Source organism: Poecilia reticulata, linkage group LG16 (genome assembly GCF_000633615.1).
Source record: "Poecilia reticulata strain Guanapo linkage group LG16, Guppy_female_1.0+MT, whole genome shotgun sequence".
NCBI lineage: Eukaryota > Metazoa > Chordata > Actinopteri > Cyprinodontiformes > Poeciliidae > Poecilia > Poecilia reticulata.
Window position 1 is genome coordinate 11,766,006 of NC_024346.1, and position 20,844 is coordinate 11,786,849.

The 20,844-nt window shown below is 40.1% G+C and overlaps 3 protein-coding genes across 3 annotated transcripts; 1 reads left to right on the forward strand and 2 right to left on the reverse strand.

The window, feature by feature from the left end:
* Positions 1–259: 259 nt before the first annotated feature.
* mfap5 (microfibril associated protein 5) lies at positions 260–4,809 on the forward strand. Its single transcript, XM_008431507.2, has 7 exons — positions 260–351; positions 1,231–1,306; positions 1,415–1,447; positions 1,554–1,583; positions 2,887–2,974; positions 3,502–3,575; positions 4,357–4,809. The coding sequence occupies exons 2-7, from the start codon at positions 1,264–1,266 to the stop codon at positions 4,467–4,469; spliced, it is 381 nt and encodes a 126-aa protein (XP_008429729.1). The 5' UTR covers positions 260–351; positions 1,231–1,263; the 3' UTR covers positions 4,470–4,809.
* Positions 4,810–4,817: 8 nt separating this feature from the next.
* Positions 4,818–14,696, reverse strand: LOC103478044 (adaptin ear-binding coat-associated protein 1-like). The gene is made up of 7 exons (XM_008431510.2): positions 14,515–14,696; positions 13,668–13,768; positions 11,621–11,725; positions 9,567–9,648; positions 9,347–9,455; positions 8,950–9,097; positions 4,818–6,170 (listed from the first exon to the last, which is right to left on the reverse strand). The coding sequence occupies exons 1-7, from the start codon at positions 14,613–14,615 to the stop codon at positions 6,058–6,060; spliced, it is 759 nt and encodes a 252-aa protein (XP_008429732.1). The 5' UTR covers positions 14,616–14,696; the 3' UTR covers positions 4,818–6,057.
* A 963-nt stretch (positions 14,697–15,659) lies between these two features.
* Positions 15,660–19,950, reverse strand: aicda (activation-induced cytidine deaminase). Its single transcript, XM_008431505.2, has 5 exons — positions 19,884–19,950; positions 17,449–17,614; positions 16,197–16,479; positions 15,963–16,078; positions 15,660–15,874 (listed from the first exon to the last, which is right to left on the reverse strand). Exons 1-5 carry the CDS (start codon positions 19,910–19,912, stop codon positions 15,824–15,826), a joined length of 645 nt encoding a protein of 214 aa, XP_008429727.1. The 5' UTR covers positions 19,913–19,950; the 3' UTR covers positions 15,660–15,823.
* Positions 19,951–20,844: the final 894 nt, after the last annotated feature.

Here is a 20,844-nt window from a genome sequence, read left to right on the forward strand (position 1 = left end):
TTTATTTGAGTTTTTTTTGAGAAAGTAAAACAAATGTTTATTATCTGAATGGGAAGGTTCCCTTTTAAAAAAAATAAAAGTTTAATCTACACCTTGCACCTAAAATAAACAAACTGCTCACATGTTTAACTTTAACTTTAAAAATGGTCAAAGCCAAAAGAAGGTGAAAGGATGCAAAGCTTTAAATTTGAGATTGTGGTGGAAAAATGATGAAAACATGGTTTCTGTGATGGGAAAGAGGAGGAGGAAAAAAGTGAAGAGGAGGAGGGTGCAGGGGATGGAAGGAGGGGAAAGAAGAGAAGACAAAAGATCCATAAAAACAGAAAGCAGTTGTGGAGGACAGCAAAAGTTGTGAGTATGAGTTCATTACTTTCTCAAACAAATTTTTACACATTATGTCGTAAGTACACGTTCAGGAACATGCGCAGGCTTCCAAAAAACACTGACTGTAGGAATTATCCATCTGTCTAGGAGCTTGTCTTGTTACATTTGTTACAGACATGTAAGTTGTGCAATTTATGATTAATTGCAACGTTAATGTCAAGAGAAAACAAAAAAAAAAAACATCGGTCCTTGACAACCAAACCTATGCGGAGAAACGAGTGTACGACAAAAAATTCGAGTTCAGATTGGCCAGTAACGTTTTGTAAAGTTTGGAAGCAGTAACATGTTTTCTGAAAAAAAAGAAAGCTGGGAAAGAATGTGAGAGTGTAGGAGAGGAGGGGTTGAGGGGCGCTCAAACAGGGCACACAAAAGAATTAAAAAAAAAATCACATTCTTTTGTGAGGACTCACATTTTGGACTCTAAAGTTGCTCTGACACATTGCACATGGAATGATGCTAGGCGGGAGAGAAGGAAGGGAGGACAAGAGATCAAGGAGTCAGGCGGAGAAGGAAAAACACATTTACGGAGGTGAGGTGTTTTCCTTCGCTGCTCCACTGCTACTTTATCAAGCTGTTTACAAGCCTCCAATAAATACCAGATTAAATAAATGTTGGAAAATTACATCAGGCACTTTTACAGCTACGATAACTTCCCAAAACATGGCTCTCCGCTGCACATCTGTGTTTTCTTGCCAAAGGAAAACTTTCAAGGAAAACATTACTGTGGCTCAGAATGTGGGGAGCATTCACACAAGCCTGGGATTGGAGGAAACATAAACAGCATAGTGAGGATATTGAGTAGTTCCACCGTATGAAATCATCCTGACTCTTTTCCTCTTCCTCCAGCTTGTAAAGCTCACCTCTCACAAGTTTGAAGGAATGGGCAGCTTCCCAGCGGTCCTGCTCCTCTGCGTTTTCCACGGTAACCGCTGCCAAAACGAACACACAAATCATCCTGTTTAATTACGACCGAGTTGATTTGTTTTTGCATCCTGCGAAACATTCCCCTCCTCTGGTTTCTGTTCCACAGCGCTCACAGCTGTAGTCCAAGCCCAGGAGACCGGTAACGACCTTTTCCTCCTAAGTCGCACTCTTGATCGGGACAAGCGAAATCTCTCAGTAGAAGGATGTTGTCCCAGTCTAATCCTGTTTTCTTTCCTTATTTCCAGTGCCACCTGGAGATATCCCATTGCCATCTGGTAAGTGTCTCTCTCTTAGAGGAGCCAAGTCTGGAATGCTTTAACAATAAGTCACTCTGAGCCAGTAACAAATTTGTTGCAAAGACCGCAGCAGAGATTGCAGTGGTAAAGGTTTTTAAAGATACATCCAAAAACTCTGTAGCTTACTGAGTTTGAGACATGAGAACATACTGACTGACAGACTTGACGAAATGCTGCTGTCAGTCTCCTCTTGACGCTGGCGTGGGGATGTTGCAGGAAAAAGATTCTACACGCTACAGATTTTGGTTGAACAGCAAAGCTTTATAACAATGCTGCAGCTTATTATGTCAGCACGACCGAATTGCGAAGAACTCTCTGCCCCATCACAGTGAAATCCCGATCGCTGGACAGCACCCCGTTTACAGGGTTCTGGCCAACATGGTCTCTCCCCAAAGCTTACATTATCAGATGCCTGTCTCCCTGATATAGGCATGTTCAGGTCACGGCGGTCGTATGTCTGCTAAGGCATCTGGAGTCCATTTTTGAAACTTGTTTTTTTAACTCTCCTCTTGCCAATTGCCAAAAAAAGTCGTCATGCGTGATCAGACACTTCACCACATCGGTTCAGATCTCCTAAGGTTTGTTTGTTCTGAGTCTTTTACCTCAAAATTTTAATTCAGTCGCCCGTTTACAGGGACTAGAATGTTTCAGTTTCCTGACACTGATAAATATACCCACCACGTCGACTAAATACAGAATTAGAAGAATCCTACCGACACATATAGTGAGTTGGTGCGTCGTACTGCGCTAACTGTCATTAGGAATGAGGAAAAAAATATAATGCAGAACGCCTCAAGATCAAGGCTTTATTCTTGGGACACTTATTAAATATTTATGGTCCCTTTCATTAGATGTATATTTTTATATCACTGCATTGAGTCTCTGTAAGAAGATCAATGTTCAGTATTCTTATTGGTCATTAAGGCACTGAGTCTCACTGGACCCACATATATCTTAGGGCATGTGGTCAGGTATAAAACACATACATGATCCTCAGATATACAGATACCTTTTCACTCTTTATTTCACGAGATCAAAAATAAACAAAGGGAGGCAACATTAATTTCTATGACCTTCAGACCAGAGATGTGCTGGAAAATTAGTCCTGCTTCTTTAAATCAAGACTAGAACATGATTGTTTGCAGCAGCTTAGTGAAGCCAAGATATCGTTGCATCGTTTTACTGTTTCCTGTTTGTTTTAAAGTTGCATTTACAGCTTTTTATGTGGTGCTTAGATGGTTCTATTCATTTCTAATTTACTGTCTTACTGTTGCATGCTCAGACTGCAGGGAGGAGATGTATCCTTGCACCAGGATGTACTCAGTTCACAGACCCATCAAGACGTGTCTCGGCAGACTTTGTCTCTACAGGTGACCTGAAACCTTCATGGACTTTTAATTTGGGCTCTTTGGTAGCAGCTTCATTTCAAGAAGTTCTTGATGTTGCTTTAGTCATCACAAATTTATTTTAGATGAGTGTTGCCTTTGTATTTTCTTCCCTATTAATATTTATTTGAAGTTTATAAAGCCCACAGCCATCAGCATCTGCAACAACTCTTTGAAGAGAGTTGTACAAGTTGGAACAACAATTAAATTCCCTCTGGGATTACTAAAGTGTTCTTGAATTCGACATTCACACAAAAAAAGGTTCTAATCTCAAGAGATGGACCAGTGAAAGACAACTAGGAGTCTTTCATCAAGACACTTTTCAGACAGATCTAAGAAAAACAATAAAGATTGAATTGAATTATAAGGTTGTAAATTTTTTCTAAAGGTTCCCTATTATACTAGTAATATTTTAAAATTAATTATGAAATGCCCTGCTACTTGCAAAGCTTTATTAAACACTATTCTGACACAAAGCCGTGTGTTTATGTTTTCTTTTGCTGCTGAAACAGCCTTCCACGCGTTTATGTGATCAACAACGAGATCTGCGTTCGGACGGTGTGCCAGCAGGACGAATATCTGAAAGGTGAGAAAATCTTTGTTGAAAAACACTTAAAAAAAAAAAAAGTGCATAGTTATCCAGACTTCTGTCATTTATGTTTATTTGAAAAAGGAAGTGAGTTAGGAAAATAATACGTAGAAGAAGACAGGAAGACATTAAAGAAGGAAGAAAATGGACAGAGAAGGACACAAAAAATGATGGAAGGAAAGATATTAGGAGTAATTAAGAAAGGAAATACAAGGATGGAAAGGAGGGGTTGAAAAAGAAAGGAAGGACACCACAAAGAAGAACAATAAAGTCAATAAGGTCATGAAGAAGAAAAACAGAAAGGATACAAGAAATGATGGGCAGAAGAAAGGAGGGCTGAAGGGAGGATACAAGAATGGAAGGGAAAAGGAGGGTAGGGAAGACAAGGAGGAAGCAAAGTCACAAAACAGTAAATCAAAGAAGGTTGAAGATGAGGGAGGGAATGAGGATACAAGGAAAAAAGGAAGGAAACAAAGAAGGAAGAACACAATCTAATTAAAAATAAAAGACAGAAAGAAGGACATATGGAAGGAAGCCAAGCAAGAAAGAATTAGTACGGTAACAAAGAAGAAAAAGTGAGGCAGGGACACAAGTAGGAATACAAAAAAGGAAAAAAAGGACATAAAAAGAACAACAATTGACAAAAGAAATTCTGGACTGGAATTTCATACCAGTCCAGAGCTGGAAAACAAATTCCAACAAATTCAACTTGTCAAGACTTTTCAGAAACCCTGTTCAAGTCCAGAACATAAAAACATGTCTGCTTCCTTTCTGACAGCTGAACTGTGCAGAGAGTTGTCTGGGTGGCCCAGACGTATTGCGAGGTCTTCTTCTGGGAAGCGTTGCCGCAGCCGTCGCAACAAGCCCAAGACCTGGGCAAACCAGGCCTGATGCGGCCCAGATTTCCTCCATCAGTGAGGATGGTGCATCAGGGGGGAACATCATCAGGCCTGGAGCAGCAGAACCATAAAGCCAATACTCAGCAGGAGCAGATCTCCTCCTTTTCAGTTATGTCTTTATTCATGTATCAACCTTTTTATTGTCTGTGAATACTGATGTAATGCTCCGCTCACGAGAGTTTTGGGACTTCCGTGGTTTATGATCCATTTAAGGTACTGTAACGAGTTGTTTTATGTTAGAAACAAAAAGTAAAACTTCACTGCAAACGTACTTACTGACAGTCCAGTTTTGTGCTCACCAGCTTAAGCAATAAAATACAACAAAACTTGAATCCGAGTATTTCATTTATAGGTTTATTTGTTCATTTAAGAAAAGAATGGCATGGTCGGTTATATTTTCTGTTTCCATTGTCATTGTTCCCATTTGCATATTTTTATACACTTTACAGCTTAAACAGGTAACATTTAGGATAAATACATATAAATTAAGACGATAAACATTTATGGTGTCCTCCGGTCAACACCCGTCACCACGCCACTTGTCAGCGCACGTCAGACACAACACACGATATCGGTGAAACGTAGTCCAGCTCTTGATACGTAATTTCACAACCGAACACACTAACGGACGCGTATTAGCTTGGTTCCTCGCTCCTTCGCATTTCCAAACTGAATTAACACATTGTAGATAAATCCTTCCTCCGACTGAACGAACAGAGCAGAATCAGACCTGTTCACTGAGCTTCGGAGAGGTCATGACCCATACGACTCACAATTCACAGCTTAAGCAGCTGTGCTGAGAGGAAATGACATAACATTAAAAAATAATCTCTCTTTCCCCTTGAGGCCAAGATAAAAGTATTTGCCTCTTTTCCGTCCTTCTAACACCCTCTCCCATCCAGCACTTCCATGTGTCCTGATTTATAGTTAAAACAACACATCCCCACTGGAGTAAGTGCTAAACAGCTGCGCGGCCGCAAGAGCGGAACAGAAAGCGCCAAAGAGCCCGACCACTTCGTAAATCAGCGGCGGACTGACAGAGCCCTCTCAAATGAACTCATTCTGCGGTCGACTTCACAATAATCTCAATCCGACATCAGAAGATCGCACACTTTATGAATTAATACCTACACAGAGAGTCAAGCTGTCTGTCAGTGCATATATTCGGTCTCCCAGCTGGAGGCCTGGAAAGAAAACGAAGCTAGAGTACATTAAAGGCGAAACCACCAATAACAACTACAGACACTGTAACATTTAAAGCAAAACGTCTCTGTACAGAAGGTTAATTCAGTTAATTAGATGTTGATATGCCTATTAATGTTTACTCTGTCAATATGTAAAGAAACTATTGGAAGGAAGAGGAGGAAAAGCGGGAATAATCGACCCGGGAATCTGCCAAAAACGACCCGGTTAAGACCGCAGCCAGAAATCCAAGACCAAAGCAAAGGAGAGAGGGTTACCCTGCTCGGCAGGGAGAGATACGGGACCCCAGACTGGGGGAAATTAATTAGCAAAAACGCTGCATAATTGTATTGTAAAAAAAAAAAAAGGGTAAAAAAAAACACAGATCACATATCTCCTCACTTCTGGGCCACAGAGTCAAAGTCTCCCCACAGGTCGTTGTTGGCTGTGGACGTCGGGTTGGATGGAGCCACCGAGTTGGAATTGCTGGAGTCAAGATCTAGCAAGCAACCTGATGGTTTGAAAGAAAATAACAGATGTTAGCTTCAAGCATAAGATCATTTTCTGTCCTTACTAGTTTCAGAAAATGTCAAGGTGAAGGACTGGAGGGCAAATGAGTGAAAGAGCAGCAAAAGTTAGAGAAAACTTAACTTCCTCAAGAAAGATTAGAGAAATATTGATCAAGACTTTGTAAAAATGACAACAGGAACATCTGGTTTCTTGGGACGAAAACGTGAAAGATATTAAGGGTGACTGATATTTAATCGTGCTGTGTCAAAGTTAGACTGTATAAAAACCCATTTGAGGCTGCAAAAGACTTCAAACTGGCTTGGAGGTTCTCCTTCAACTATCCTAAGCATACAGATCTACTAAAGAACAGCTTAGTTCAAAGCATGTTCATGAGTTCGAATGGCCAAGTCAAAGTCCTGACTTTCAAAGAGGAATTGACCAAAAAAAAAAAAGAAAAAACCTATTCTTTACATGTCCAAAGCTGGCTGGCAGAGACAAGCCCGAAGGCACTTTGCGGTGTACTACATTAAAGTGGTTTTAACAGGACAGAATATGAAAAAGTTCAGTGTGTATGAATATTTTCTCTGTATTTAACCGCTTACCTCAGTGGTTTCTGCTCTGTAAATGGCCTCAGTTTAATGTGCTGAGCTTTTAAGATCCTGAAACGTTTAGCCACCACCCAAACACAACAAAGATAAACCCAACTTTGAAATGCAGCAGCAATGACTCCCTTGCACTTGCAAAGTTTTCCACTTTATTCTGGAAAAAAAAAAAAAAAAAAAACCCACACACGCCATATTATAAGCTGTTTTCTTAGGCACACCATCTTTGATAGGGAAAAAGTTCCTCGGGGTTCTGTTGAATTTTTCAAATGTTTTCAGCACCAAAACCAAAATTCCATTCACTTTAATTATATTCAGATGGCTGCAGAAATCTCTAAGGAGAGGCATCTTTTAATCTTGGCACATCAAACCAGAGAATATAGCGTCGACTGGAAACTGTGGTTTTGGTACCGATGCAGCTGTGCCTCAAAAGCCCAGAACACATGCGACATCCAGCGCCGCTTATTACATTCACATTCGAACATTTTACAGTCGATTTATTAGTCTTTTGGGTAGGTGCTCCTGTGGGTCAGCACATCAGCTAGTCACTATGGAAACAGTAAAGGTCGCAGGTACAAGTGCTCCACTGGAAATGAGCCAAAGTAGTACACTGTTGTAATTTGAAGAGTTATGCCCATTTAAATAATCGATACCACACACCTCTGCTGCGAACTGTGGAAACAGAGCAGCAAGCTGTAAAATCACTGCAAGAAAATCGGGTAATGTTTACCTTTTTTTTTTTTTTTTTTTTTACCATTTATGAGTAAAATTTACCATCACTTTTACAAGGGCTCAGCCAAACATGCAGTAAATGTGAAGACTGAACACCTCAGATTAGAATCTAATTTTTTGCCTATATTTTTAGCTTCATACAACACACCCCACTCTTTTTGGCAACCTTAGTAAAATGTTTTCTGACTGTTAAGAATACGCCAGTAGTCATTGTTTACTACATAATACACTCGAATTGTGCATAGAAGTAAAATAGATACGATAGAAAATAAAAATGTTAAAACGCTCAATTGATTTTGCAGTAGCTGATTGTTGGGTGTTGCACTTGACTTTGTTAAAAAAAATTATTTTACCAACACTGGATTAGCCCCTTTTTCACTGCAAGATTTTACAACTGGTATAAAAAGATAAATTCATGCTAAGGATTTTGAGAAGGGTTAAGTGCAACAACTTATAAAGATTAACCTTTTTTTCAACTGCTTAAATGTTTAGTTAACAAAATCACAAGTAAGCATACAGAGATTGCTGTCAGTTTAATTGATGATGGCTAAAACAACAATTTAGGTGGATTACTTCTCCAAGTTGTCATGCGTTAGGAGCAGTGACGTGCGGTCAGGGGAGGCAGGTGAGGCAGAGCCTCACCTGTCATCATGGAAAAATAATATATAATATTAAAATCAATTATCAAGATATTTTCACCCTGTGGTTTTTACTATAAAGTACCTATTTTTCATTTAACCAAATCTGATGTTTATTTTCTTCAAAATCGCTGAATTTTCACATTTTCCCATTCCCATTCGAAGCCAGTGAGGCAGCAGTGAGCTGAGCCTCACCTCTGATTGCGTAACTTCTCGCTAACTGCACTGGCTGCTATTCTATGAGAGCATGCTCCTCCTGTCTGTACGTCGCCAATAAAATGGCTAAAAACAGTTAATGTATGAATTGATTTTCCATAATTTAGCTTATGTATTTAATGCACTGTGTTTTTATTGTCACCAACTGTGTGTGTAACGTGTTTCGTGTGCTAAGGAGCGACCAGAAACGGCAGAGAACAGATTTGAGGTGAGGCAGGCAGTTCTCGTGCCTCATCGCTGGGGGGCGCTCATGAACCCAGACATTGTGACTACACAACTGCAGAGTAAAAGACAGTAACGAGGTAGGCATACTGTAGCTGCTCTTATACAGAGAGCGAGAAAGACATGGTTTTGAGTTGTACTTTAACGGTTTCTCCCTTTGCTGTTAAGCACAGGACGAAATTAATAATATCTACATGTCAAAGTTTGACTGAGATAACGGAATTATTCTGCAGCGGCGGCGCGGCTAAGCATCACAGTCTTTTTACCCTCCAGCATTGTACGCATGCGCAAAATTTCCTTATGTAAACAATAACATGCAGGGGTCTGTGAACCTCACCGCACGTCACTGGTTAGGAGTATAAATACTCACCGGTGTCGGCTCCCCCTGCTGGTGGCTGTGTGTTAAGATTGGTAGCTCTGGATGAAGGTGGAGGTGCCAGCTTGCCTCCAGGTGGAGGCGGAAGGAAACCGAGGCCTCCCGAACTCTGCGGACGAGACCTGTCCTTTTTCTTCGATTGCTAGATAACGACAGGACCCACGGATGGTGTTAGATTGAAAGCAGCGCAACTTTCAAAAGCCTCGACAGATAAACAACATCCAGTGTTTATCTGTTTATCTGAAACCCATTTGAGTTTCAGAGGAAAACATTTCTAAAGCATCCCCCGCCTCCCCTTTTATTTTTGAAGAAAACCAAAAAACTAAATACCACCGTAAACACAGTTTTGACATGTCAAACTTAACTGGAAATCACAAAAAAATAAAGATACCCCAATGTTTAGAGTGATGGTTTGTCCCTCTTTGAAGCCCAGATCGAGTTTAGGAGTAGAGTCTGGAGCCTGAGCCTGTTTTTTAAACTCGTTCTCTTGTTTTACCCACCTAAGGGGAGGCCAGGAAAAGGAGACGGAAAGATGAAAATACAAAACATAAGTAAAAGCATCGATCGCAACTCAAGTGGCGACAGTTCACATAGTTAAAGCTGCTGATTACTTGAAATGGTCCTGAAGAGCCACGTTGAAATCGAACGCGTCACCTCGGTCTCCAAAGCCGATGCCGATGAACGCGCTGCGGCCTTCCAGAACAAAAACATGGATAAAAAAAATTCAGAGGAATATTTCACGCAAAAAGACAGAGGGTGATAGGTCAAACTCGCTGCTTACAAAAATGTGAATTCATACATAAACTTTTTGTGTTTTTTAAGTTCAAGAGAGTTTTTTTTTTTTTTTTTTTTTTTTTACGGTATCTGATCTGACCTAAAAGTTACTACAAACTTTTTGAACTAAACTTTCAATGAGTGTTTTGTAACTTCTGATTTGTAATGCATCATTTAGTTGGAAGAGATGGTAGCCATGGCAACTGTAACGCAAGTATTTCATGAAACACAGACATGATGAGTGTGGAGGACTTTGTTGAAGTCACAACGCTTCAGCAAGCATGAAAAAGGAAGTTAACTAGCAGGTGCTGCCTCTACTCAACATCGCCCTTCATATTTTGTGTAAATTAAAGCACTAAATTATTATTCTCACTGAGTTCATCAGTTTCTTGTTAATATGACACAAATACATTCCTGCAGCATCTTTCGGTTCAGACATCTTGCGTTCAAACATGTAGTTAATTACAGAGAATATGATTACGTGAAGCAAAGTCCAGCTGCCCTAGCAGGTTTTTCGGCAACTTTGCTATGTTTGCATGCTTCAAAGCTACAGAATGCGGTGAGGCTTTAAAAGATCAAACAAAAGTCAGGGTACCAGTTAGGAGAAGGGTCCAAAATACTTCCAGAGCGTAACATAATACTTGTATGGTGCAGTAAAGAGTCATTAGTGACTGGAGTGTATATATGGGATAACGATGTCTTTACAAAAACTGGATATTTTAGTAAAATTAACAAACAGACAAGACCGACAGTAAGACTGAAAGGAAACTGAAGGAAGTGCGTTCTGGTTGGGTTCTACATGTGACAACAATCTCTTGTGTTGTCCATATGTCTGGATGAAGGAGTACGGCTACGAGACACAATCGTTTTCTTCTGGAGAAAACATCCCGGACCAGCTGAAATCTGCCAACAGCTTTTTTTGGAGAATGAGTTAAAAATTTTGGTCTTAAAAGTATCAAATTTTAACATTTGTGCTATAATTCTAAAAGGTATGTTTGCTACAAAATGAAGAAAAAAAACATCAAACATCAGCAAAACCACACCGTAACGACAGGGAAACAGTGGTGGCAGCGTCATGTCCTGGAGTTACTTTTCTTTAGATGAACGGGGGTTACTCTGTCAGTGTTGGCCGGAAACTTTTAGGAACATACTAAGAAGCTGAAGAAGGAGAGGGGTTTTATTTTTCAGTGTCATCCAGTCCAACCATGCATCCAGATTGACAAAGAAAATTATTTCGGCAGAAGAAAAATCAATTCTGGAATAGTCTCCGAATCTGACACAGCTGGAGAATTCAGACAATGTGGCGTGGACAAATACTACCAAGCAAAGATGTGAAATAACTAACGGACTCCTAAAGAAGGAGATCGAATGCGAAATATAAATCAAAAAGTCCTTTAACAAAGAATTTGTTTGAAAATGTGCACCCTTTTTTTCTTTTACATTTCCCCCCCAAAAAACAGATCTGTTTGTATTTCTGTTCATTAAAAGTAAAGCACTTTTTGACCAATTTGCCAGTATTGTTTCTTAAGTCACAAAAACCTTTACATGAATGCTTCACTTTAAAATCCACTTAAAAAAAAAAAAAAAACGCACTCCATGTATTTTACTGCTACTCGACCTATTGAGCTGTTTAGGTTCATGGTATCAGCGCAGCAAGTGTGCAAAAAGAAAAAAAAAGGGACGCTTTGTGAGTCCTGGCGCACGAGCAACAGTTTCACATACAAAGTTCAGCGTTTTGCTGAGAAAGGGGGAACAGCTGTGTTAATGCCAGGATTTTTCCCTTGTTTTGCTGCACTTCTTGTTTGCAGAGAACTGCATCCAAACTCTGGAGAATCATATTATTATAAGACGGCTCAAATATTTATAGACTCGCAATAAACAGTTTACTCACCGTTGTCATCTTGGATCCGAAGCACAAAGTAACGGCTTGAGTCACTGACTGTTTCTACTGCAATGCCAGGGTACTCCTCCACTGGTGCCTGGGCAAACAGCTCCCCTGCAGGGTCAAAACGAAAACATGTGAAGCTCGGCTCAAAGACCTTCATGGGAAAATGAAACGCAAACAAAAGGAGAGATTTAGTGCCTTGGAAGAGTATTCAAACACCTTTGAACCGTTTCATATCGTATCCCATTAAAACCACAGCCTCGCAGTCTTTTATTGGGTTTTTATGCGACAGAACAAAGTAGTGCATGATAGTGAGGTAGAAGCGGAAGACCCCAAAAAAAAAAGAAAGAAAAAAAAAAGCCTTTTTGAAGTCCCATTTTGGCTAAGTTTGACTCAGCTGTGTAGGAGAGAAAGATATGCTCTGGTAAGAAAAGGCCAAAACAAAACTGTTTGGTCAACATGCAAACATTCCCCTGGAAACATCATCCCCACATTGAAATATGGTGACAATATTACGCGGTGGGGATGCTTTTCTTCTGCGTGCACAAGGAAACAGGTCAGAGTTGATGGATAACCGTTTATGGTGAAGAAGACGGATGGACAGGGCAACCCGGCGAGAAAACTCATTACAGGCTACAAATAAAGCGAGCCTGAAGAGAGAACAACCCTAAACATTCAGCCAGTGCTACAATGGATTGGTTTAAATGAAAACAAAATCAGCTGATAGAATGGCCCAGTCAAAGGCCAGACCTTGCATTTTCTAATTGAGACTTGAAAAATGTTGTGAACAGAAGTTCTGCGTGGAATCAGACTGAGCCTGAGCTATTTTCTAAAGAGAAATGAGCAAAAATGTTAGTCTATAGACACGGCATCAGACTGCTGTAGCTGATGCAAGAAGTGGTTCTACAAACTACAGATCTGGAAAAAATGAAGATACCACTGCACTGAGCCCCACTGAAAGCCTCCAGGCTATTCCACCAAATATTGATTTCTGAACTCTTCCTCTTGAAATGTAGCCAGTTAAAACATCAGCATTGTTGTTTCTAAATGAATATGAACTAGTTTTCTTTGCATTATTTGAGGTCTGAAAGCACTGCATCTTTTTCGTTATTCTGGCCATTTCTCATTTTCTGCAAATAAATACTAAATCTTTGCTTGGCATTTCAGAGACATGTTGTCAGCAGTTCATAGAACAAAAGAACAATATTAATTTTACTCAAACATATAACTATAAAAAGTAAATTCAGATAAACCAATCATTTTGCAGTGGTCTCTTAATTTTTTCCAAAGCTGTATAAACCGAAAAGGGTTGAAATGTAGCCACATCCAGGTCAGTTTTGCAAAAAAAATAGGGGTGCACCAATAAATTAGTTGGCCAATAAAATGTACTCTATTTCCTTAATCGGGTGTTCAGCCGATACATGTGATACCGATTTTATTGATCTCCGCAAAGGTCTGAAAAATCAGCCACTGTCTCCTTATATTCTGCCATTAGCGAAGACAGACTGCCAGACCCGCCCGACAGGTCACATCTGCACCTACATGGTTAACAGCAGTCACAGTTGCCAACTTAATAACGACTGTGCCCCTATAATATTTAGTGACTTTCCAGACAAAAAAAAAAAAAAGGTGTTGGCCAAAATCGGAATTGGCAGGTCAGGCTTCTTAAAGATCAGTCATCGGGCAGAAAACTGCAATCGGTGCACCTTTTCTAGAAAATGAAGAAAACCATGTATCCTTTTCATTCTGCTTTACAATTACGCACTACTGAGTGTTGAAGTATCACATGAAAGTCCAAGAAATTACACTGAAGGTTGTAGTTGTTACTAAATGGAAAAGATTCTTGGTGTGTGAATACCTTTGCATAGCATAGTAAATATCAGATTTTTTTTTTATTTCAGCGTAAACATCTCGCTGGGGCACAAAGCCAGGTAACCTTGGGTATGATGAGTAACCGACAGGAAGTGGTGAAGCAGAAGACTATACATAGTGAAGTGATTTACAGCTGTGGCAGTAAACCACAGCACTGTCCTGTCTGCTTTTCTTTTCTCACCGGACACTTTGTCCTCCAATTTCACATAGGCTACTTTGCCTCGAGCCGTCACACGCATGCGTCCCGTCCAGTCAGGAGCATCCAGCTTCCAATCAGCAGCCCTGACACACACACACACACAAACACACACACACTCAGAGGGAGTCAGTAAGATGCAGGTAGGCACAGATTATTATGATTCATCCCAGTTACAGCGTCCACATATCAGACAGACTTTTTTTCTTCTTTTTTTTTGACACTGGCTAAAATATTGCACACACAGGCTTAGTCACTGTGGTCACTCGTGAGTTTCTCATTGGACTCAGACTTATACTAATGTTTGCAAGGAGTGATGAGACTCTGAAGAAGCTGTTTGGGCTTTGGCTTACAGCCCACTAAATTAAATGAGAGGTAAATAACTCTGTCAGACCTTTAGCATGATACATTATGGCCACGTCGTTTCAGTTGTAGCAGCCAAACTTGACACGATGGCATTAAGACGTCCTGCTTGAGTGTCCTTGAGTCAGACTGGTCTCTAAGATGCTGTACTTAAAAGGCCATAAAGGCTAAATAAGAGCTCAGTCACAAAATTAAACGTTGACATTTTTTTTTCACCATTGCTATCAGCTACCTTGTTTCAATTAAGAACACAAACCAGCCACAGTTGATGAGGTAAGACGCTTCCCATCTTCGGTTTTAATGGCTATTGGTTCGGTTATGACCTTGTGAACATATAACAACAAAAACAACCAGCACATCAACTATGACCTCCATATATAATAATCCCGTCAGGCTGTTGAAACTACGACACCACCTCACGGAAACCGCTAACGGATGCTGGGTCTAAAGCTCCCATCCACGGCCTCACCTGACAGCCCGGTTAGATGCTCTCGGAGGGATGCGGTAAACGTTCACTTCGGGTTTGACACACAGAATCGACTCATAGTCGAGCTGACCCTCTGACGCCATCTTGACTGCTACACAGTTCGCTGGTGGTGGTTGTTGTGGTGGTGGTGACGGTGGTTGTCCGTTGAGCGTTAAAGGCGGCGTAACCGTAATTCAAGGTGTAGCTGCGCACAAGCCTTTGAAGAGACGCTGCGCCATTTTTACCATAGTAGAGGCGAGGATTGCAAAAAAAATAAATAAATAAAAACTGACTTATTTTTACATTAGTAAAAATTTTAATAATCACATAAAAAGAAAGGACCGGGAAAAACCTGTAAAACAAATAGATTTCTAAAACCTTATTTGGTCTTTATTGGAAAACTGCAGAAAACTATAATGCCAGTCCTGATTTAAAGAAGCCAATCTGAGGTTTTCAGAAAACTTTCCTGTTGATTTTTTATTTATTTTTTTTTTTGTCACACTTAAATGTTTCAAATAACTTTTATGTAGGCTATAACAAAGATAACCAGATTAGACACAAAATGCTGTTTTAAAATTCTAATTTAATTTAATAAAGATAAAATAAAGCAAACATGACTTTTACAACAACAACAAAAAAAAAACATTGCGCCTAAACCTCATAACTGGATGTACCACCCTTGGCAGCAACAACTGTCATCCAGTGTTTTCGACAGTACCCATGTCCAAGACCTCAAGAGGAACTAAACACACCTGAATCAAATAAATGGTTAGTTACCAGTTATCTGTAGAGCTGAATGACTGAATGCTGATGAGATCTAATCAAACAAACTTCTTATTCTGGCTGATGAAAACAATGTGAAGATTACAAAAAGTTACGTGTTGGTATTTTACCCTGTGTTTATATGAAACCTGCAAACCTATCTTTGAAACATCATATAGGATATCTCAGATTACTTGTGTTGTATCTTTAACATGTCTCCATTGTAATTATCCTACACAGAATAGTGTGTAAAATATTAGCAGCAATTAACAAGAACAAACTATGATCAATATAAATGCACAGCATTAACACAGAACTGTATGTTTTTGTCTATTTTATTTTCACATTTTCATTTTGCCACAGAGACAGCAAGCAGAAGCTCCCTAATATTGGCCTTGCTACAGCTTCAAAGCATTTTTTTCTCAGTTTTTTTTTTTTCATCATTTCTCAGTTTTGCAGTTTTCTGTAGTGATAGACAAAATCTAATTCTCTCTTTTGTAATGGGATAATAATGCGTAATGGGAGCACCACAGGGAGTCAGGAAAACATTTCACAGTCCAAGAAGCCTGAAGGCATCTCTTAAATCTTCGGTCTCACATGGCTAAGAGAGAAGAACAGAACATTATGATTAGTTTAAAGTTTAATTTTGGATTTATGAATCATAATCATTGTGTGTTAAAAAATTGAACCTGAAGAATGCGGTTGAGTTTCCTTGACAGCCGGATATAGTTTTGGTGCAGCCCATCCCACGGCTTGAACTTGCTTTGGCTTTTTGCCACAAAGGTCTGCCAGCAGTAAAAGTAATCTAAGGGAGATTCAAAACAAAGAATAATCAATTTAATAAAAATCAATTACATAAAATCTAGAGAAAAATCTTACTCCTGGTTTCTCTAACTCTGTCTCGTACGAATGTAAACCCTGACCTTTGTAACTCATGACTGTGATGTGCACGCCTGCTTTTTTCAGTATTCTAAGTCCCTCTCTTTCACGGCTGTCCTCCAAGTCGCAGAAATAAAGCCGGGATACAAAGATCCTGAGGCGGAGGTTGGGGGTCTGCTGGAGGAACTGAGCCAGTCGGATGGAGCAGTTTGCACAGGGAGACCAGGAGCAAAACCAGGTGACGGAGTAGCTGACTTTTCTCTCGCCAGTGACTCCATAACCCCACAGGCCAGGGCACAACGCTCCCAGGTGGCGCAGGAACAGCAGCTGCAAATGTAAAGGAATAAGATAAAGATATGATAGGAGCAGGAAGAAACAAAATTCACGATTACTTTAACTCCATCTGGGGCAGTGATCCACCCAAGGTGTTTTCTGTTTTGTCATGTAAACTTCATTTTATTGTTCTGATGGAGATCTGTTCTTACATCGGAACAATTATCGTAAACTGCCCAGTCGCACAATAACCTCACACAGTCTCTTCAAAAACAAGTTGATTATAGTTTCTAGGAACTTTTGCTATCCTGGATCTTTTGTATTCATGGTGTATAAAAGTACAGTGACACAAAGGCCCCATTCTCTTGGCCACTTGGTAAAATGGGAAAGACAAGAGAACATACCATTCAAATTAGGTAGACGTAAGTTGCAGTTCACACTTTAGGAGATGCTACAAGAAAATAGCTTCTCACCTAAAATTGACCATAGTCACATTCAAGTCAAAAAGTCTATTCTGTCCTACTATCACAAACATGAACTAGTGGAGTTTCCTGCACTTTACTGGAAGTTTAATTGGAACTGTCAGCTTTCATCAGATAAGACTAAAATTATAACTGTAACGCGACGACCATAAAACTCATGACCAGAGGAAGATGTGACGTCACACACAGCATGCAAGCAGTAAAGTAAATATGAATGCTACACATGTCAGGATGTGTATATTAGTTCCAATCCTGTTATGAAATCAAAGGTGACAAAATTAGGACAACATAATTCGCCAGACGGACGTTGCTTAGGATTTAAGAGAATCCAGGGCTTGTTCTGCTCCAATCATATGAAATGTTACAGGAAAGGACTAAGCAACGTCCTGATGAAAATGTAGTAGCAGTAGAGGTGCTGTTAGTTCTTTCTTTTGTCATTTTGTTAAAAATAATTTCTTAACATGCTGATAAATATGTGCAACCACAAGTTCATAATTCTTCACTCTGTCTTGCACCTGAACAACATCGTCTCATAACTTACCTCCACATGGCACTTGTTGCGGTTGCGGAGATGCCCAAAGTCAAAGGACAGGGAGTTTGGTCCCACTCGCTTCTTCACCACGAAGCAGAGGTACGTCTCACATCGGCCTCTTGCCCAGCGCATGTTCTTGTAATGATAGATGAATTTTTTTCTGGGTAAAAGTGCCCTGTGAAAAATGGGGAAAGATTTTAAGCTGATGCAATGTGTGACACGCTTAATACTAAACAGGCTATAGATACTTTTTCAAAGCATCAAATAAATGACTCATCGTATTATGGTGTGCAGCTCATTAGTCATTTACAGATACGCTATTACAGTAAAATCCACCGCCAAATCAGGTCTGGAGCTCAATGAATCATTGAGAGGAGCCGCTGGTTCAAATTCTAACCTGAGAAGTTAAGAGTAAGAAAGTCATGTAAAATCTGTGGTTAACTGAATTAGGTGTGATGGGCAGTGGAACAACAGCTAACATTCACTACCAAAACTTTTCTCACTCTCAGTTTCACAACTTTTAGTGAAACCAAGACAGTTGTTCAGCAGTTATTAATACTGAAACCTTGATTTTGCTCTATTTAAGAACCATAAATTAGCATCAAAGTGTGGTCGTGTAATAAAAGTATTTTAAAAAAAAAAGAATTAAAACCTCCCGATTTATTAATGTTTCCCTTTAACGGTTTGCGTACTCTAAATGACAAAACAGAGACGTAGATGTATAGTATTAACAGAATTCATCCATTTTGCTCACCTGTCTAGCTTTGTAATCATTTCAAAAGCCGCGCTTCGCCTTGTCACTTGTCAGGCGGGGGTATTAAATGGAGGTAAGTGAGAAAGAGTGAAAGTGTTTGTGTTTGTGTGTGCATGCGTGTGCATGTGTGTGTGTGCGTGTGCATGCGTGTGCATGCGTGCGTGTGTGTGTGTGTGTGTGTGTGTGTGTGTGTGTGTGTGTGTGTGTGTGTGTGTGTGTGTGTGCATGCTAAAGGGGTTAAAAGGAGGGAACTGAGAACCTATGCCTCCAAACATAAACATCCTGCATCAAGAAAAGGTTGCTGCTGGTTGGTCAAAGACATTTTTCAAAGTGAGTTTGGGGGGGCGTTATATAGAAGAGATGGTTGGATAACTGTTTTCAGTTGCAAAATATTGAAGCTTTAATTTATTTGTAGTTTTAATTGTTTTTCTTTTAAAAGTTGAGAGTTCATCAAGTGATTTGAGAAACTTTTACTTTCGCAAATGCTTCTCATTAAAGCAGAAAATCATTGAAAAGTTTATTTAAAAAGATAAAAATTTGCGTGTCGTATTCATTATGCGATGTTTTAGTTGATTTCAGAATTGTCAGTTTCTCAGAAAACAATTAAGACCAATTAAAAAAGATTTTTAGAGCAGAAATATTACTATCTAGCCTACACAATCATGAAGAAGACAATTTGTCCAGCAGCAAGGCTCTGACACTTTCTGACACCCTAGTGTCAGAAAGTGACACTAGGGTGTCATTTTCTGACACGGTTATTGAATGTTAATGGAAAATTTAGAGGAAGGAAAAAGTTTAATCAAAAAAGGTGCACAAGAAAAGTGATACATACATGCAGCTTTGAAGGAGTTTTGAAGCAAAGCCCAGGATTTGCTGCCTGCTCATGCTGCCAAAGGTACCAGTACCTGCTTTAAAGACAATGTCGTCTACGTTCTTCATAAAGAAACAAGGGGCATTGTTGTGATGACCAAGACGGGAGACACCAGAGCCATCAGTGCAGATGAGCTAAAGGCTAACACATGGAATTCACCAACACCAGAGCAGAGCCACAGGCTGATTTAGCCGCTGACTCAACTTAACCAAAAGCTACCATTTCAAATTTATTTGTGCCCACAACTAAAATGCTTTATGATCTCATGATGTAGCTCACACATTGCACAATTGATAAGTAAGACAAATTTAAAGTATGTATTTTGGTAAACACAATTCTTATGAAGCTTATGATGGGCTAAATTCACTTTCAAGGGTGAAAAACGGTCTTTAAGAAATAAAAGTCCAACCACTTCACCTTCACAAACTTCATTAAATGATGCCTGTTCACTAGTTATAATAGTTATAATAGTTATAAGGGGTGGCTCAACTTACCCTTTGACTCAACTTTACCCCAGTTACCCCTATAGCTCCATTTTTTTTTCACTGAGATAAATTTACTTTCCATAATGCACCTGCAACTTAGACTGCAAAAAGTGGAATTTCATTTCGGCACTTTGCAGATTTTATTGAATAATCCCTACGACCACACATGGGAGGAGTGCTTGACGTTTTTTTGTAGACTCTGGTTTCTCACAAACGTCAGAAAATGAGCCAGCTCCCTGAAAACTTTCCAAACCTTGACCACTGACTTCCACCCTAAGGTTTTCCCAGATCACATAAGGAATAAAATAAAAAATAAAAAAAAAACCTTCCTCACCTTGATCTGTAACTTAGCCCTCTTGCCATTAAAATTTTCCACCTAGCTTGCACCCCTCCACCGCCACTTCCTCAGTCGTTCCCAGACAGTTCTGGGTTTTCCCAAACTGTGTCAGGCTGAGTAGCAGGGCTTTAATCAGCCTTCCTCACCCTACATGTCTGCCGGACCGGTCATCCATGCAGCTGACCAGCCACAGTTTGCCTTTGAACTTTCAGATGCTTTACCAGCCAGGTGCCAGACTTTGTATTATTTTGCTCTCATGTTTCCTTCGCGCCGTCTGTTTTAGCTCCTGAGCCCGGTCCGTTTGCTCAGTGGCACTGCCTGCAGCCATGCTGCTTTCCCATGACTCCCCTTACCCTGTCGTGTACTCTGCGGTTGGGGGAATTCACCGTTTCCCAGGGTGGCTGTTTTTGGAGCTCATCTGAACGGCCATGTCATTAACACTGTCTATATGTTATACATCATCTGGAACAAATTTATCCAATTTATCCAACGATTGTGTGGTGCCCCCAAATTTAGAGTGATTCATGCTTGTGCGTCTGCATGCTCCGAGCGACCTCACATCTTATTGCATTACTCTGACAGTGCACGTTTCTTAATGTCTCCGCACATTAAACTTGTGTGCATTGGTTCCTTTTCAACTTCAAGGAGCTCATTTAATGTCAGACTGTATGTAACCACTTCCCACCCAGTTCTCTGGGCTCCACCGCAGTTGACCAAGGTCATCTCTCAGTCACACGTGAACGCTCACATGCACTACTTCCAGCCCCTCTCGTGCACTTTTTTAAATTTATTTTGTATTTTTTTATTTTGCAGAGGTGCTCTAGAGCGGCTAGACGTGTGCATTTAACCTGAAGGCAGAAGGGGAGAAAGCGAGTGTAAGAAGTGCCAAGTCATATTTTCCGAAACCCACCCGCCCACACACACACACACACACACACACACACACACACACACACAC

Excerpts from the sequence above, each read along its gene's own strand:
- mfap5 (XM_008431507.2), top strand. The coding sequence starts at position 1,264 with ATGGGCAGCTTCCCAGCGGTCCTGCTCCTCTGCGTTTTCCACG. Across the intron at positions 1,307-1,414 it reads GCTCCTCTGCGTTTTCCACG|CGCTCACAGCTGTAGTCCAA; the intron begins GTAACCGCTGCC and ends TCTGTTCCACAG. Across the intron at positions 1,584-2,886 it reads AGATATCCCATTGCCATCTG|ACTGCAGGGAGGAGATGTAT; the intron begins GTAAGTGTCTCT and ends TTGCATGCTCAG.
- LOC103478044 (XM_008431510.2), bottom strand. The coding sequence starts at position 14,615 with ATGGCGTCAGAGGGTCAGCTCGACTATGAGTCGATTCTGTGTGTCAAA. Across the intron at positions 11,726-13,667 it reads ATTGGAGGACAAAGTGTCCG|GGGAGCTGTTTGCCCAGGCA; the intron begins GTGAGAAAAGAA and ends TTGACCCTGCAG. Across the intron at positions 9,098-9,346 it reads CCATCACTCTAAACATTGGG|CAATCGAAGAAAAAGGACAG; the intron begins GTATCTTTATTT and ends GTCGTTATCTAG.
- aicda (XM_008431505.2), bottom strand. The coding sequence starts at position 19,912 with ATGGCAAGAGGGCTAAGTTACAGATCAAG. Across the intron at positions 16,480-17,448 it reads GCAACAAGTGCCATGTGGAG|CTGCTGTTCCTGCGCCACCT; the intron begins GTAAGTTATGAG and ends TTACATTTGCAG. Across the intron at positions 16,079-16,196 it reads CACAGTCATGAGTTACAAAG|ATTACTTTTACTGCTGGCAG; the intron begins GTCAGGGTTTAC and ends AATCTCCCTTAG.